The sequence below is a fragment of the Macaca mulatta genome, chromosome 20 (assembly GCF_049350105.2).
Source record: "Macaca mulatta isolate MMU2019108-1 chromosome 20, T2T-MMU8v2.0, whole genome shotgun sequence".
Classification (NCBI taxonomy): domain Eukaryota; kingdom Metazoa; phylum Chordata; class Mammalia; order Primates; family Cercopithecidae; genus Macaca; species Macaca mulatta.
The window spans coordinates 19453143-19467446 of NC_133425.1; the positions used below are offsets into that span (position 1 = coordinate 19453143).

A 14304-nucleotide genomic window follows, 5' to 3' on the forward strand; every position below is an offset into this window, starting at 1 on the left:
CAACCTCAACCTTCTGGGCCCAAGTGGTCCTCCCGCCTAGCCTCCTGAGTAGCTGGGATTACAGGCATGTACTACCATGCCAAGCTAATTATATATATACACACACACACACACACACACACACACACACACACAGAGATGGGGGGGTCCAGGCTGGTCTCAAACTCCTGACCTCAAGGAATCTTCCTGCCTTGGTCCCCCAAAGTGCTGGAATTACAGATATGAGCCATCATGCCTGGCCCATTTCCTATTTATTTAATCATGTCCTGGTTGAGTATATGACTTTTATTGTGTACTGACTCCTACCTCTTTTGGAAGTTGCCAGGGTTTACACTGTACATCACTAAATATAATGTCAAATAGTAGCTTCCATGCAGTGATGGCTTCCTTGATGTTGGCCGCCTTCTGTGCCTTATCTTGTTCATTCCTTACAACAACACTATGAGATATTATTGCCGGTATTGTATGATTAAGGGAACAGACACAGAAGGGTTAAGTGACTTGCCCAAGTTCACCCAGCCAGCTGGGAGGCAGAGGTTGTAGTGAGCCAAGATCGTGCCACTGCACTCCAGCCTGAGACTCCGTCTCAAAAAACAAAAACAAAGACAATTTCGGAGTATGGATTTACAGAGATGTGCATAACTCTTAAGTGTGAAACCTGATGAATTTTTACAACACACACACATATATGCCTCCCTTTAACCACCACTCAAGATCATCAGCCAGCACCCCAGAGATTCCCTCATGTGGTTCCTAGTCTAGTCATCACTCACCTCTTTCCTTCCTCAAGGTAGCCACTATTTTGACTTCTGTCACCATGTATTGCTTTGCCTGCTCTTGAACTTTGTAGAAAGATTATACAGTGTGAACTCGGTTGTGTCCAACTCTTTTTCCTCATCCATGTGACATTCATCCACGACATCTCATGCAGCAGAAGTTCAGTCTTTGTTGCTTCTCTCTAGCATTTCATGGGATGAATATTCCACGATTCATTTACTTATTCCACTGCTGAACGACATTCAGATTGTTTTCAACTTTTGGCTCCTATGAAAAATAGTTTCTGGCCAGGCACAGTGGCTCACGTCTATAATCCTAGCACTTTGGGAGGCCGAGGTAGGTTTTTACCTGAGGTCAGGAGTTCAAGACCAGCCTGGCCAACATGATGAAACCTCATCTGTACTAAAAATGCAAAAATTAGCTGGGCATGGTGGCAGGCACCTCTAATCCCAGCTACCCGGGAGGCTGAGGCAGAAGAATTGCTTGAATCTGGGGATGGGGGCATAGAAGTTGCTGTGAGCCAAGATGGCATCCCTTAACTCCAGCCTGGGTGAAAGAGCAATACTTCATCTCAAAAAGAAAAAAAAAAAAAGAAAGAAAAAAGGAAAAGAAAAACAGTTTCTGTGAGCATTTTTCTTATCTTTTGGTAGAATTACTCATTTCTCTTGGGCCAATACAGTTGTACCTGTTTTCAATTTCTTGAATTTACTAGGCATTGTTTAGCTGGTTAGATATAATAGCTTTGGGCTTTGTTAGGCTGTGGAAGTTTCTGGAGCATAAATATAACTTTCTAGTCTTAGAATACAAGTAAACAAATGGGATCATTTTTCATGTTAGGAAAAGTAATTTGCAATAAAGCACAGCATTTAGTCTTCTTAGCACTACAGACAGTTTGAATAGGTGTTCTTATTTGCAAAACTGGCATATTTGTCAGAATTCTTTTTTGTTCATTTGCAAATGATAGACACCCAACTCAAACCAACTTTAGTCAAAAAGAGAATGTAATGACTCGAGTATCCAGCTGCCTTCAGGTTTGGCTGGATTCAGGTGTTTAAACAATGTCATCAACATCTGGCTCCTCTTTCTGTTTATCTCTTTGTTCTGTTCTCCTCCCTGTTGGCATCACTCTTAGGCCCTTCTCCACTGGTGACCACTGGCAGCTTCAGGTCTAAAATTTCCTAACTCTGGCCAGGTGCAGTGGCTAACACCTGCAATCCTAGCACTTTGGATCTGACCTCAAGCCGAGATCAGATCGCTTGAGCCCAGGAGTTTGAAACCAGCCTGGGCAACACAGAGAAACCCTGTCTCTATAAAAATGCAAAAATTAACCAGGCATGGTGGTGCACAGCTGTCGTACCAGCTACTCAGAAGGTTGAGGGAGGAGCCTCACCTAAGCTTGGGAGGTCGAGGTTGCATTGAGCTGTGATCATGCCACTGCACTCCAGCCTGGATGGCAGAGTGAGAACCTGTCTCAAAAAATAAAATAAAATAAAATTTCCTAGCTCCAAGGCCAGCAGAAGACAGAGCTTCTCTCTTCCCTACAGTTCTGATGAAACTCCTAGAATTGAATCTCACTGGATTTAACTGGGTCGTATGCTCTGACAGAATCAATGTCGCCAGGAAGCAAATAATTCTGAGGGGTCATATTCCACACTTGGCCCACAGGGACTGACAGTGTGGGAGAGGTGTTACCCAGGGAAAAGTGTTAACCACAAAAGCAAGAAATGGATGCCATGCAGGGACACAATAATGCAACACAGATGTCAACTATGCTGAGAAATATAAACGAGGGTTGGCACACAGACATTCTGAGACTGCAGGTGTTGGCAGAAATTTAATATTGTCTTAGCTTTGATTACTCAAGTCTAACCCTTGGCATTTACAGAGAGATAAACTTGTAAAAGTTGGCTGAGCTTTAAAAATGTTCTACTTCCTTGTTTCAAAAACATCACTGTTCATCTCATCATGCTGGCTTGCAACTGTAGAGATATACTTGTCTTTTATTTTCCTTCTCACCCTTTCCCTATGGGATCAGCCAACAAATTCTATTGATTCTTTCTTTAAATTTTCCCCCTACTAATTACTTTTTTTCTCTGTTCCCTCTGACATGACATCGGAAGCTCCAAGCTTATGTATATATTCTACCCCCTTAGACACCTCAGTGAAGTAAGAGCACCTCTTTCCCAGTAAGCCTTGTCCTGGTCCCGGAGGACTGACTGGGTTTACCTGCCCATTCTTGAGCCAAATCCTGTGGCCAGAGGGATCGTGGACACCTGAGTCATGTGACCATCCTGAAGCTGGTCAGACGGTCAGGAGTGCAATCAGCCCTTCCTGTATCACCTGGACCAAGAGCAAGGGAGGGAATGATGCCCAGAGGAAACTCAGGACATTGATATCAACAGAATGGGAAGTGGGTAGTAGACAAGTAAAAACAACAGATATCCAGCACACTTAGAAATGAACACTGGAGGCCAGGTGCGGTGGCTCACACCTGTAATCCCAGCACTTTGGGAGGCTGAGGCAGGAGGATCACTTGAGCTCAGGAGTTCAAGATCAGCCTGGGCAATAACATAGGGAGACTCCATCTCTACAGAAAATGAAAAAATTAGCTGCGCATAGTGATGCATGCTTGTGGTCCTAGCTACTCGGGAGGCTGAGGTGGGAGGATTGCTTGAGTCCCAAGAGATCAAGGCTGCAGTGAACTATGTGTACCATTGCACTCCAGCCTGGGTGACAGAGAGAGACCCTGTGAAAGAAAGAAAAAGAGAGAGAGAGAGAGAGAGAAAGAAAGAAAGAGAGAGAGAAAAATCAACTAGGCATGGTGGCTCATGTCTGTAATCCAAGCATTTGGGGAGGCCAAGATGGGTGGATCACCTGAGGTCAGGAGTTTGAGACTAGCCTGGCCAACATGGTGAAACCCTGTCTCTACTAAAAATACAAAAATTAGCTGGATGTGGTGGTGTACACTTGTAATCCCAGCTACTCAGGAGGCTGAGGCAGGAGAATTGCTTGAAGCCAGGAGGCAGAGGTTGCAGTGGGCCGAGATTGCGCCACTGCCCTCAAGCTTAGGCTACAGAGTGAGACTCCATATCAAAAAAAGAAAAGAAAAGAAAATCAAAACTACATCACCTCTTATTTCAAAGTGTTAAAAGAAAAACTTTAGACAAATTAAAAGTAACAGAGTTTAATCAAGCAAAGAATGATTTGCTAATGGGACAGCCTGCCCAGCCAGAATAGGTTCTTAGGGACTTAGGTGCTGTCACATGTTGGGTCAAAGAAGATTTATGGACAAGAAAAGGAAAGTGACGTAGAAAAAATGGAAGTGAGGTACAGGAACAATGGATTGGTTACAGTTCAGCATTTGCCTTATTTGAACACAGTTTGAACAATTGGCTGCCTGTGATTGCCCGAATTCAGTGATTGGTACAAGAATAGGTTACAGTCTGTTGACACCTCCACTTAGGTCACAGTTCATTATGTACAGAGAACTCTTTAGGCCAAACTTAAAATATGTTAGGAGGTAGCTTTGTAAATTTAACAAAAGTATGCTGTGGTCTGTAGATCGGAGCTTATGGAGCTCATAAAATCTTATTTTCAAATTGGAAGGGGTCATAGCAATTGTCTACGTATGCCAATCCTCTAGTTTCCATTAACTATTCTTCTTTTATGCACTCATATTAATTTATGCTTTGAACCCTAGAACCTCAAGTGTAATCAAAAAGCACAAAAAGTCCTTGTTTCTTTCAATCCTTTGATTCACTGGTCCCTTCCCCCATAACCAAGGGAATATATTGTTCAAGATGTAAGCTTAGTTGCGTGTGTTAAAGACCACAAAAACAGTGGTTTAAACAAGATAATTTTATTTCTCTCTCACATGATAGTCTGAGCTGATACAATGGCTGTGCTCTGTGAAGTCACCAGCAACTGGGCATCCTTTCCTCTGTTGTGCGTTCATTCCAAATGCAGGTCTTGGCTTTGTGTGCGAGACCCAAGATGGTGCACCGTCATTTCCGCATTCCGGCCCACAGGAAGCAAGATGGAGAAAGGGAGGAATAACTTCTTTCCTCTAATAGCACAGCCTGGAAATTGCGTGTATCACTGCTGCTCTCATCCCATTGACCACCCTCATGTTCATACCTTGGTGCAAGAGAAGCTGGAAGCACAGTCTTTATTCTAGGCAGTTGTGTACCCAACTACGAAGGAAAGGAGAACAGATACTGGAAGATAACCAGCAATCTCTGCAGGGAACGAAGGGAAAAAAAATCTGACTTTTTCTTTTCTTCTTGTTTTTCAGGTGGAAAAAAAAAAAAAAAGATCCCTGAGTAATTGCAAACGCTGGGACAGTTCACCACTCCAAGGTGAAGAGTCCATACCAACATGTCTGCCTACTACAGGAATAACGGGTCTGAGGAAGACCCAGATTACCCTGGCTATTCAGGGTCTCAGAACCGTATGCAGGGGTATTTGAAAACTCAGGGTTATCCAGATGTTCCAAGTCCTCTGAACAATCCAGACTACCCTGGCCCCAGGAACAATCCATACTCTGTAGCCTCCAGAACACGTCCAGACTATCCTGGGTCTCTGGCAGAACCAAATTATCCTGGATCTCTGAGTAATCCAGACTATTCTGGCACCAGAAGCAATGCATACTCTGCCACTTCTAGAACAAGCCCAGACCATCCTACCTCTCTACCAGAGCCAGATTATAGTGAATTTCGGAGTCATCCATACCACCAAGCATCATCCAGACAGCCAGACTACCTTGGATCTCAACGTGATTTTGCAAGCTCTAGCAGCAGTGGAAACTATGCACGCTCCAGAACACATCCAGATCATTTTGGCTCCTTAGAACCGGACTACCCTGGAGCTCAGAGCAACTCTGATCATCCTGGACCTAGAGCCAATTTGAACCATCCAGGCTCCAGAAGGAATCTAGAACATACAAGTTTTAGAATCAATCCGTACACAGACTCTCTGGGAAAGCCTGATTACCCAAGCGCTGACATTCAACCTAACTCTCCACCCTTTTTTGGGGAGCCAGACTATCCCGGCGCTGAGGACGATCAGAACTTGCCAAGCACTTGGAGAGAACCTGATTATTCAGCTGCTGAGAATGGTCATGATTATGACTCTTCTGAGACCCCAGAGATGACCAGGGGGTAAGTTCAGGTATATATCCCTTCATTGGAAGTGTAGGCTGAGTGCTGGACCATTAAGTCAATGGAATTCGGTTGGTGTGGTTTAGATTAGGGATATATATGATGGTTTCCATGACCTGAAGTTGTGGTGAAACTCACATACCTATCTGTAGACCTCACCTGCGCCATGGACTCTCAGTTTGAGGCTTCAAGCCCTTACCTGAACTTAATCTTTCACCATCTCTTCCTTGGATCACCTTCCCATTATCCCACCTCTTCCTAATTCAATCCCTGTAAGACATCTAGATCCACACTGTTTTGACCCTGCTACATTGCCAGCAAGGTTAAGGCTTGATACTCACAAATCCAAACACTTTAATCGAAATTACATCAATAGTAATGAATTGTTATCCAGAAAATCTTTTGGAGATCTAACTCCATGAAGTCAATTAGTTTTTTGTGTAATATGTTTGCACCACTTCTTTGGTTTCTTGGGTCATTGTTTTTTTTTTCTTTTTTCTTGAGACAGGGTCTTGCTGTGTCACCCAGGCTGGAGGGCAGTGGCACAATCATAGCTCACCACAGCCTCAACCTCCTGGACTCGATTGGCCCTCCCACCTCAGCCTCCCAAGTAGCTGGGACTACAGGTGTGCACCTATTATGCCCGGCTAATTTTTTATTTTTTTGTAGAGATGGTGTTTCGCCATGTTGCCCAGGCTAGTCTTGAAGAAGGCTCCCAACTGCTGGGATTATAGACATGAGCCACCATGCCTGGCCATGTTTGCACCACTTCTGATTTTTACACTTTTATTTCTATTTTACTGAGATTGTCAGAATTGATGACTTTTCACCAAAACTTTACTGCAGGTTTGGTTCACTGATTATCTGCACTATTTGAATCTAATTTTATCAATTATTATTTTCACCATTTTCAGTATTCCTTTAAGGCCGCTTTTTTATGTTGTTATTTATTTATTTATTCATTTATTGGGACGGAGTTTCGCTCTTGTTGCCCAGACTGGAGTGCAATGGCATGATCATGGCTCACCACAGCCTCCGCCTCCCGGGTTCAATCGATTCTCTTACCTCAGCCTCCTGAGTAGCTGGGATTACAGGCTTGCGCCACCACGCCCAGCTAATTTTGTATTTTAAGTGGAGACAGGGTTTCTCCATGTTGGTCAGGCTGGTCTCAAACTCCTGACCTCGGGTGATCAACCTGCCTCGGCCTCCCAAAGTGCTGGGATTACAGGCATGAGCCACTGCACCTGGCCTAAGGCCATTTTTAAATAGCAAGCCCAGTTTTTCCAGGTTTAGATTCTATAGATCTAAATTTTGTCTAAAAGAGTTTGATCTTCTGTCAATTTTCTTTCCTTGACAAATTTTGCCAGATGCAGCTCTGGACACTGACAGCATTAGTCTGGGTGACTTAGTTCTACCAAATCTCATTTTTCCTGGGTTAAGTTTTTTCACGTTTATGTTGCCAACAAAATGTAATTTTTTTTTTTTTTTTTTGAGACAGAGTCACTCTGTCATCCAGGCTGGAGTGCAGTGGCTCAGTCTCGGCTCACTGCAACCTCCGTCTCTCAGGTTCAAGTGATTCTCCTGCCTCAGCCTCCCAAGCAGCTGAGATTACAGGCATGCACCACCATGCCCAGCTAGTTTTTGTATTTTTAGTAGAGACAGGGTTTCACCATGTTGGCCAGGCTGGTCTTGAGCTACTGACCTCACATGATATGCTTGCCTCAGCCTCTCAAAGTGCTGGGATTACAGGCGCGAGCCACTGTGCCCAATCTAGGATGTGATTTTTTAAAGTCAGTTTGTGGTTTAATCAGTAAATATGTTTACCATGTGAAGTTTTAACCAACATGAGTCTGATTTTGCATTTACTGTTTCTACTAGTAATATTTACGAATTTGATTAAAAAAAAAAAAACTGGTGGCTTGTGTTTATCTCTAGGAACAAGGATATAGGACTTGGGTGTGCAGCAGTCATGATGTCTTTAGAACCCAAATAGTAGGGTTAACAGGACCAGGTGAAAATGTCCTCCTTGGTCTTATCACCCACTGCCTGATTCATCATTCCAAAGCCCACCTTTGATCCTGTCACTCCTTTGCTTTTCATCTTCTGTGGGTCCCCATAGCCTTTGGAGAAAGGCCACCCAACTTCACTTATAGAACGTTTACGAATAAGGATACGTCATGTTAATGTAAGATGCCAGCCAAAGACCAGCCTGACTGATCTCCTCTTAAGTCTCCTGTCTGCCCCCTGCCTTGACCCTATACTCTAGGTCAGTGGTTCTTGACTTTGGCTGATCCTTAGCGTTACCCAGTTATCTGGGGAACTTTAAAAATAATACAGATGCCTCAGCCAAACTTTCAGAACTTCTGATTTAATTCTCCAGGACAAGGCTTGGGAATTGGTATATGTAGTAAATTGAGAATCATTACTCATTAATTGATTTTCATAGCGTTTCCTTTATATATTCAGCACTTTCTGGCCTCACACCTTTTTTTATGCTGTTCTTCATCCATCCTTGGAATGCCCTCCCCCTATGTATGAATGTGTCCTCCGAATTCCCGCTCAGATGCATCTTTTCCACGCAGATTTCTCCCAGAACTCTCAGCAAGAATTCTCCTTCCTCCGAACTCCTTGGGCCTGTCTTCGGATACTCACCAGTTTCTACTTGTAGTATGATTGTTCATAGCTGTGTCTAAGAAGCTGTACCAACTTGTACTGTGAGCTTCTTGAGGGCAGATACCCTATGTGTTCCTCTTTGTATTCTCACCTCCTAGCCCATGCCTAACTCAGGGTTGGCACTTAGCCTGCATTTGTGGAATGCAATGGAATGGATGGATGGATGGATGAATACATTAATGAATGGATGGATACATGGATGGATAGATGAATACATGGATGGATGAATGTATGTATGGTTGGATGGATGGTAAATGGATGGATGAATATATGAATGAATGGATGGATACATGGATGGACAGATGGATAAATGGATGAATCAATGGATGGATGAATGGATGGATGGATGGATAAATGAATGGATAAATACATGATTGAATGGATGGATACATGGATGGATAGATGGATGGTTGAATGTATGGATGGATAAATGGATGGATGGATAAATAAATGGATGAATACATCATTGAATGGATGGATGCATGGACAGATGGATGGATGGATGGATGGATGGATGGATGGATGGATGAAAATCCTTACTATACTCTTGGTTGGGTAGTGATGCATCATTTTGGATTTTAGGGCACTCAGCAGAACATCTTCAATCCAGCCCTCGTTTCATCACAGGAGTGACGGCCCCTTGGGCAACCTTTGGGGAGAGAATGAAGATTACCCTGAAGGCATTGAAATGGCATCCATAGAGATGACAAACTCATATGGCCACTCTCTGCCGGGTGCTCCTGGAAATGGCTATGGTAAGCATTTGTTAAGCCGGATCATATCTTGGTAAGAAAATAAAATCAGTGGATTTAGGAGTGCAGTCATTAAGGAGACTTGGCAATAGGAGAATTGGTGTATCCTTCCAATCTCAGAGACCCTTTTTTAACATACAAAAGTTGAGAATTCAGTGTTTAGAGAAGCCAAGTTAATTGTCACCAATTATTTAAAAAAACGCCAGGTAAGGGTTGTGGAAAATGGGGACGTGTGCACCCTGTGCCTGCTGGAGGTGGTGAAGCTCAGTCCACAGTGGTTATGTGGCAATGTGGGCTCATTGTGGTGAGATCCTCATATTTTTCAGAAGCCATGTATTTGGGGTTTTATGTGAAACCTGATGTTTATGTGTTCCAAAATAATTTTTAAAAGTAAAACCAATGATCTTGGCAAACAAAATCACATTTTTTGTTAGCTGCCAGTGGCCACCTGTAGTTTAGCATATCCTAAAGGCATTGAGGCAATCAGCACATACGTGTTCAGAACCTACCGAGGGAAAAGGGAGTTAAGAGGTAGCTCTGCCCTCATGTTATTTAAAGTCTAAATAGATCAACAAAAGTACTACATCAATACTAAAGAAAAGGCCGGGTGTGGTGGCTCACGCCTGTAATCCCAGCACTTTGGGAGGCCGAGGCAGGCAGATCACCTGAGGTCAGGAGTTTGAGACCAGCCTGGCCAACAGTGAAACCCTGTCTCTACTAAAAATACAAAAATTAGCCAAGTGCAGTGGAGGGCACCTGTAATGCCAGCTACTCAGGAGGCTGAGGCAGAAGAATCACTTGAACCCAGGAGGCGGAGGTTGCAGTGAGCCAAGATCACACCACTGCACTCCAGCCTGGGCAATATAGCAAGACTCTGTTAAAAAAAAAAAAAAAGACTAAAGAAAGTTAGCAAGCAAACTATTAATATTTGAAAAATCATGTTGTCCTCATAATTGGTTGTGTGTATAGGTAAGATGCTTAGCTCCAGGAGGCAAAGGAAATTCTAAACAGTTCTTTTTTTTTTTTTTTAGACTGTCCTGCTCTGTCACCCAGGCTGATCATAGCTCACTGCAGCCTCGAACTCCTAGGCTCAAGCAGTCCTCCCACCTCAGCCTCCCCAGTAGCAGGGACTGCAGTTGCATGCCACCATGCCTGGCACTTTTTTTATGCTTGAGAAAGATGGGGTCTTGCTATGTTGCCCGGGCTGGTCTTGAACTCCTAGCTTCAAGCAATCCTCCAGTCTCGGCCTCCCAAAGTACTGGGATTACAGGCTTGAGCCTGGGCTAATTCTGAACAGTTCTTAGTTTCCAGGAGGAAGAAAAGACGTGTTCCAGGAAGCCATTTGATGGCACAAGAGAAAAAAAAAGCCAGGCAATGTTAAAGGAATTTGGAGCCTGTGGAGGTCAGAAAAGGGAGAAAGTGTTCAGCCAATAAGAAGAGAACAAGAGACTCAAGCGCTGGGAGGTGCAGATGGAGGATTGATGAGCCTTGAGGAGTAGATGGGGAAGGTTTGGAAGAAGGCAGAGAGGAGGGGACAGGATGCATAGCCCTGTACTAATGAAAACACTGACTGTTAGCACAGAACATTTTCATTCCGGGCCTAATTTTAAAAATTAGCTGGGCATGGTGGCACACACCTGGGGTCCCAGCTACTTGGGAGACTGACAGAGGAGGATCACTTGAGCCTGGGAGGTTGAGCTGGCCTGAGTGACAAAGCGAGACCCTGTCACAAAAAAGGAAAGGAAAGGACAGGACAGGACAGGAAAGGAAAGAAAAGGATTGGAGGGGAGGGGAGGGAAGGGGAAGATTGGGGGAGGGGGAAGATAGGGGGAGGGAAGGTAAAGAGTTGGGGAGGTGAGGGAGAAGGGGAAGGAAGGAAGGAAGGAAGGAAGGGAGGAAGGAAGGAAGGAAGGAAGGAAGGAAGGAAGGAAGGAAGGAAGGAAGGAAGGAAGGAAGGAAGGAAGGAAGGAAGGAAAAAGAAAATATTCCTGGCCGGGCACGGTGGTTCACGCCTGTAATCCCAGCACTTTGGGAGGCCGAGGCGGGCAGATCACAAGGTCAAGAGATGGAGACCATCCTGGCTAACACGGTGAAACCCCGTCTCTACTAAAAATGCAAAAAATTAGCCGGTCATGGTGGCGGGCGCCTGTAGTCCCAGCTACTCGGGAGGCCGAGGCAGGAGAATGGCATGAACCTGGGAGGTGGAGCTGGCAGTGAACCGAGATCGCACCACTGCACTCTAACTTGGGCGACAGAGCGAGACTCCATCTCAAAAAAAAAAAAAAAGAAAATATTCCTTGGGGAGCACAGACATCACTTGTCCAGCCCAGGGCTGTTCCAAACCTTTATTCCATGCACTCCTGCATTGGGGCAATAGAAATCCCAATGGGGGAATATCCACTCTTGAAAGGCCAGAAAACAATCTCGCTTTTTTGATGTATAAAGCAGAGATACACATGTAGTACGTAAACAGATACAGTATATCTTTGATATTAAAATTTCTTAGAGGATGGCAATGAGGGAAAATATGTCTCCCCTGCTTAGGGGGCTGATAATGAAACACGATTGAGACACACTGCGCTGCTCCAGTGCAAGTGGAACTTACAATTGCAAGCAAATCTTGAGTGTTTCCTATGCCCTGGAGTCTCTGTCCTGCACTTGACTTTCATTATCTCATTTAATCTGTACAACTGCCTTTCAGGCAGGCACTGTTGCTCTCCCTGTTTTAACAGATGGGAAAACTAAGGCTCAGAAAGAAACATGCACAAGGTCACTCACTTACTAAATTGACAGAGCCAGGATTGAATCCCGTCTCTCTACCCAAAACCTGACCTCTTATTTACCCTGCGTTAGTGCTAGGTTGAATCAGCGCAAACACAAACAGATTCCTGGTCACAAAGCTATATAGAATATGGGAAGTTAAATACTTAAAAAAAACAAAAAAATCAGGTCAGTATAGCTCACTTCTGTAGGATCCTTTGTAGGACAAAGTTTGTAGCCCTTGGCAATCACTTGTCCAGTGTCACCCCATCCTGATAAAGTGTTCACTCCTTCAGGAGAACCTATATTCATCTATGTACCCTCCAAGGCTCTAGGTGCTCTTTCTAGTGTCACAGTGCCTGGCCCACAGTAGGTGCTTGAAAAATGCTGAGTTAATAACAACAACAACTGCAAGAGTTGTATCAGCTAGCTATTGACACAGGAATGCTGCATAACAAACAACTCCAAAAATCCAGAGTCGTACAATAAACAAGCATTTATTTCTTATGGGTCTGCAAGGTTGGTTGGCATTTGGCTGAACTAGGCTGAGTTTGTTGTGCTTGGCTCTACATCATGGGTTCTATTTAGTTCTAGTGTCCCTCTTCTTGGACCAGTGAGTGACCTAGGGCAGTGTCTTCCCATGCCGTAAGCTGAAAGTGCTCAAAATGGCAAGCAGAAACACACGATATCTTTAAAAGCCTTGACTTGGAACTGGCACACTGTCCCTTCTGCCACATTCTATTGTTAAAAGCAAGTCACACGACTAAGCCCAGTATCAATGGAGGTGGTCAAGGTAGGGGAAGTGTAATGTTTGCTGAATAACAATTAATCTACACAACAGTTAATATATATTAGAGTTTACTATGTTCTAGAATTATTTAATTATTTCACATGTGTTCACTGATTCAATTCCCCTCAACAATCCAATGTGAAGGTCCTATTATTATCCCTATATATTTATTGATTTTTGAGAAAAACTGCTCACTCTGTCGCACAGGCTGGCGTGCAGTGGTGCAATCTCAGCTCACTGCAGCCTTCACCTCCCGAGTGGCTGGGACTACACGCACACTACCACCACGCCCAGCCAATTTTTTTATGTTTTGCAGAGACAGGGTTATGCCATGTTGCCCAAGCTGGTCTGAACTCCTGTGTTCAAGGGATCGTCCCGCTTTGACCTCCCAAAGTGCTGAAATTACAGGCATAAACCACCACACCCAGCCTATTATCCCTATTTTAAAGACTAAGATATTGAAGCTCAGAGCTGTTAAGACACACAGCCAGGGGGTGCACAATTAGGAAGTAACAGGGCTGGGAGTTGATTCCCAGGCAAGAAACTCCAGAACGTCTTGCAACGTAATTTTGCATACTGTCCCCATCAAAATGTGCTCTATTTTCTCCATTTCTCCCAGCTACTTGGGAGGCTGAGACTGGAGAATCACTTGAACCCGGGAGGCAGAGGTTGCAGTGAGCCAAGATTGTGGCACTGCACTCCAGCCTGTGTGACGGAGCAAGTCTCAAAAAAAAAAAAAAGAGTGGACTAGAGTCAGACTATGAGTAAGGCTATGTTACAGTTCAGTTTATATAGTCAAACAAAGAATTATTTTGTAAACTTGCTTTTCAGTTCTATATGTATAGGTGTGTCCTGGATCTCCTGGATCTCAGTGCAACCATTATTTATACACACACACACATGCACACGCACATACATATTTTTTTATTGGGCTCCATGACTCATGCCTGTAATCCCAACACTTTGAGAGGCCAAGGCTGGCAGATCATTTGAGCCCAGAAGTTCGAGACCAGCCTGGGCAACATGGTGAAATCCCATCTCTACAAAAAATACAAAATATTAGCCAGGCATGGTGGTGCATGCTTGTGGTCCCAGCGACTCAGGAGACTGAGGTGGGAGGACTGCTTGAGCCTGGGAGGTCGAAGCTGCAGTGAGCTGAAATCGCACCACTGCACTCCAGCCTAGGTGACAGAGTGATAACCTGTCTTAAAATATATATTAATATATATATTTAATGTAATTTTATTTTTATATCATATATTTTATATTAAAAAATATAAATAATAAATATTATATTTTTATATATCATATTTATTTTTATGTTATATAACATATAAAATATAGATTATATGTAACATATAAAAATATATGAATATATTATAAATACAAAATT

General features: G+C 43.7%; 1 protein-coding gene and 1 long non-coding RNA gene across 5 annotated transcripts in view; one reads left to right on the top strand and one right to left on the bottom strand.

Annotated features, from left to right (window-relative positions):
- LOC144338080 (uncharacterized) overlaps positions 1-14304 on the bottom strand; it is an 85314-nt gene that overhangs the window by 24353 nt on the left and 46657 nt on the right. The gene's annotated exons all lie outside the window — the stretch shown is intronic.
- TMC5 (transmembrane channel like 5) overlaps positions 1-14304 on the top strand; it is a 91242-nt gene that overhangs the window by 24023 nt on the left and 52915 nt on the right. For 2 of the 4 annotated variants that reach the window (XM_015125724.3, XM_015125725.3), the window contains 2 exons: positions 5072-5936; positions 9192-9364. In XM_015125724.3, coding sequence (XP_014981210.3) covers positions 5155-5936; positions 9192-9364 — 955 coding nt within the window. In that variant the 5' untranslated portion in view covers positions 5072-5154. Of the gene's footprint in view, positions 1-5071; positions 5947-9191; positions 9365-14304 lie in introns of those variants that run through there. The other 2 variants (XM_077986369.1, XM_077986370.1) reach the window with 2 other exon arrangements.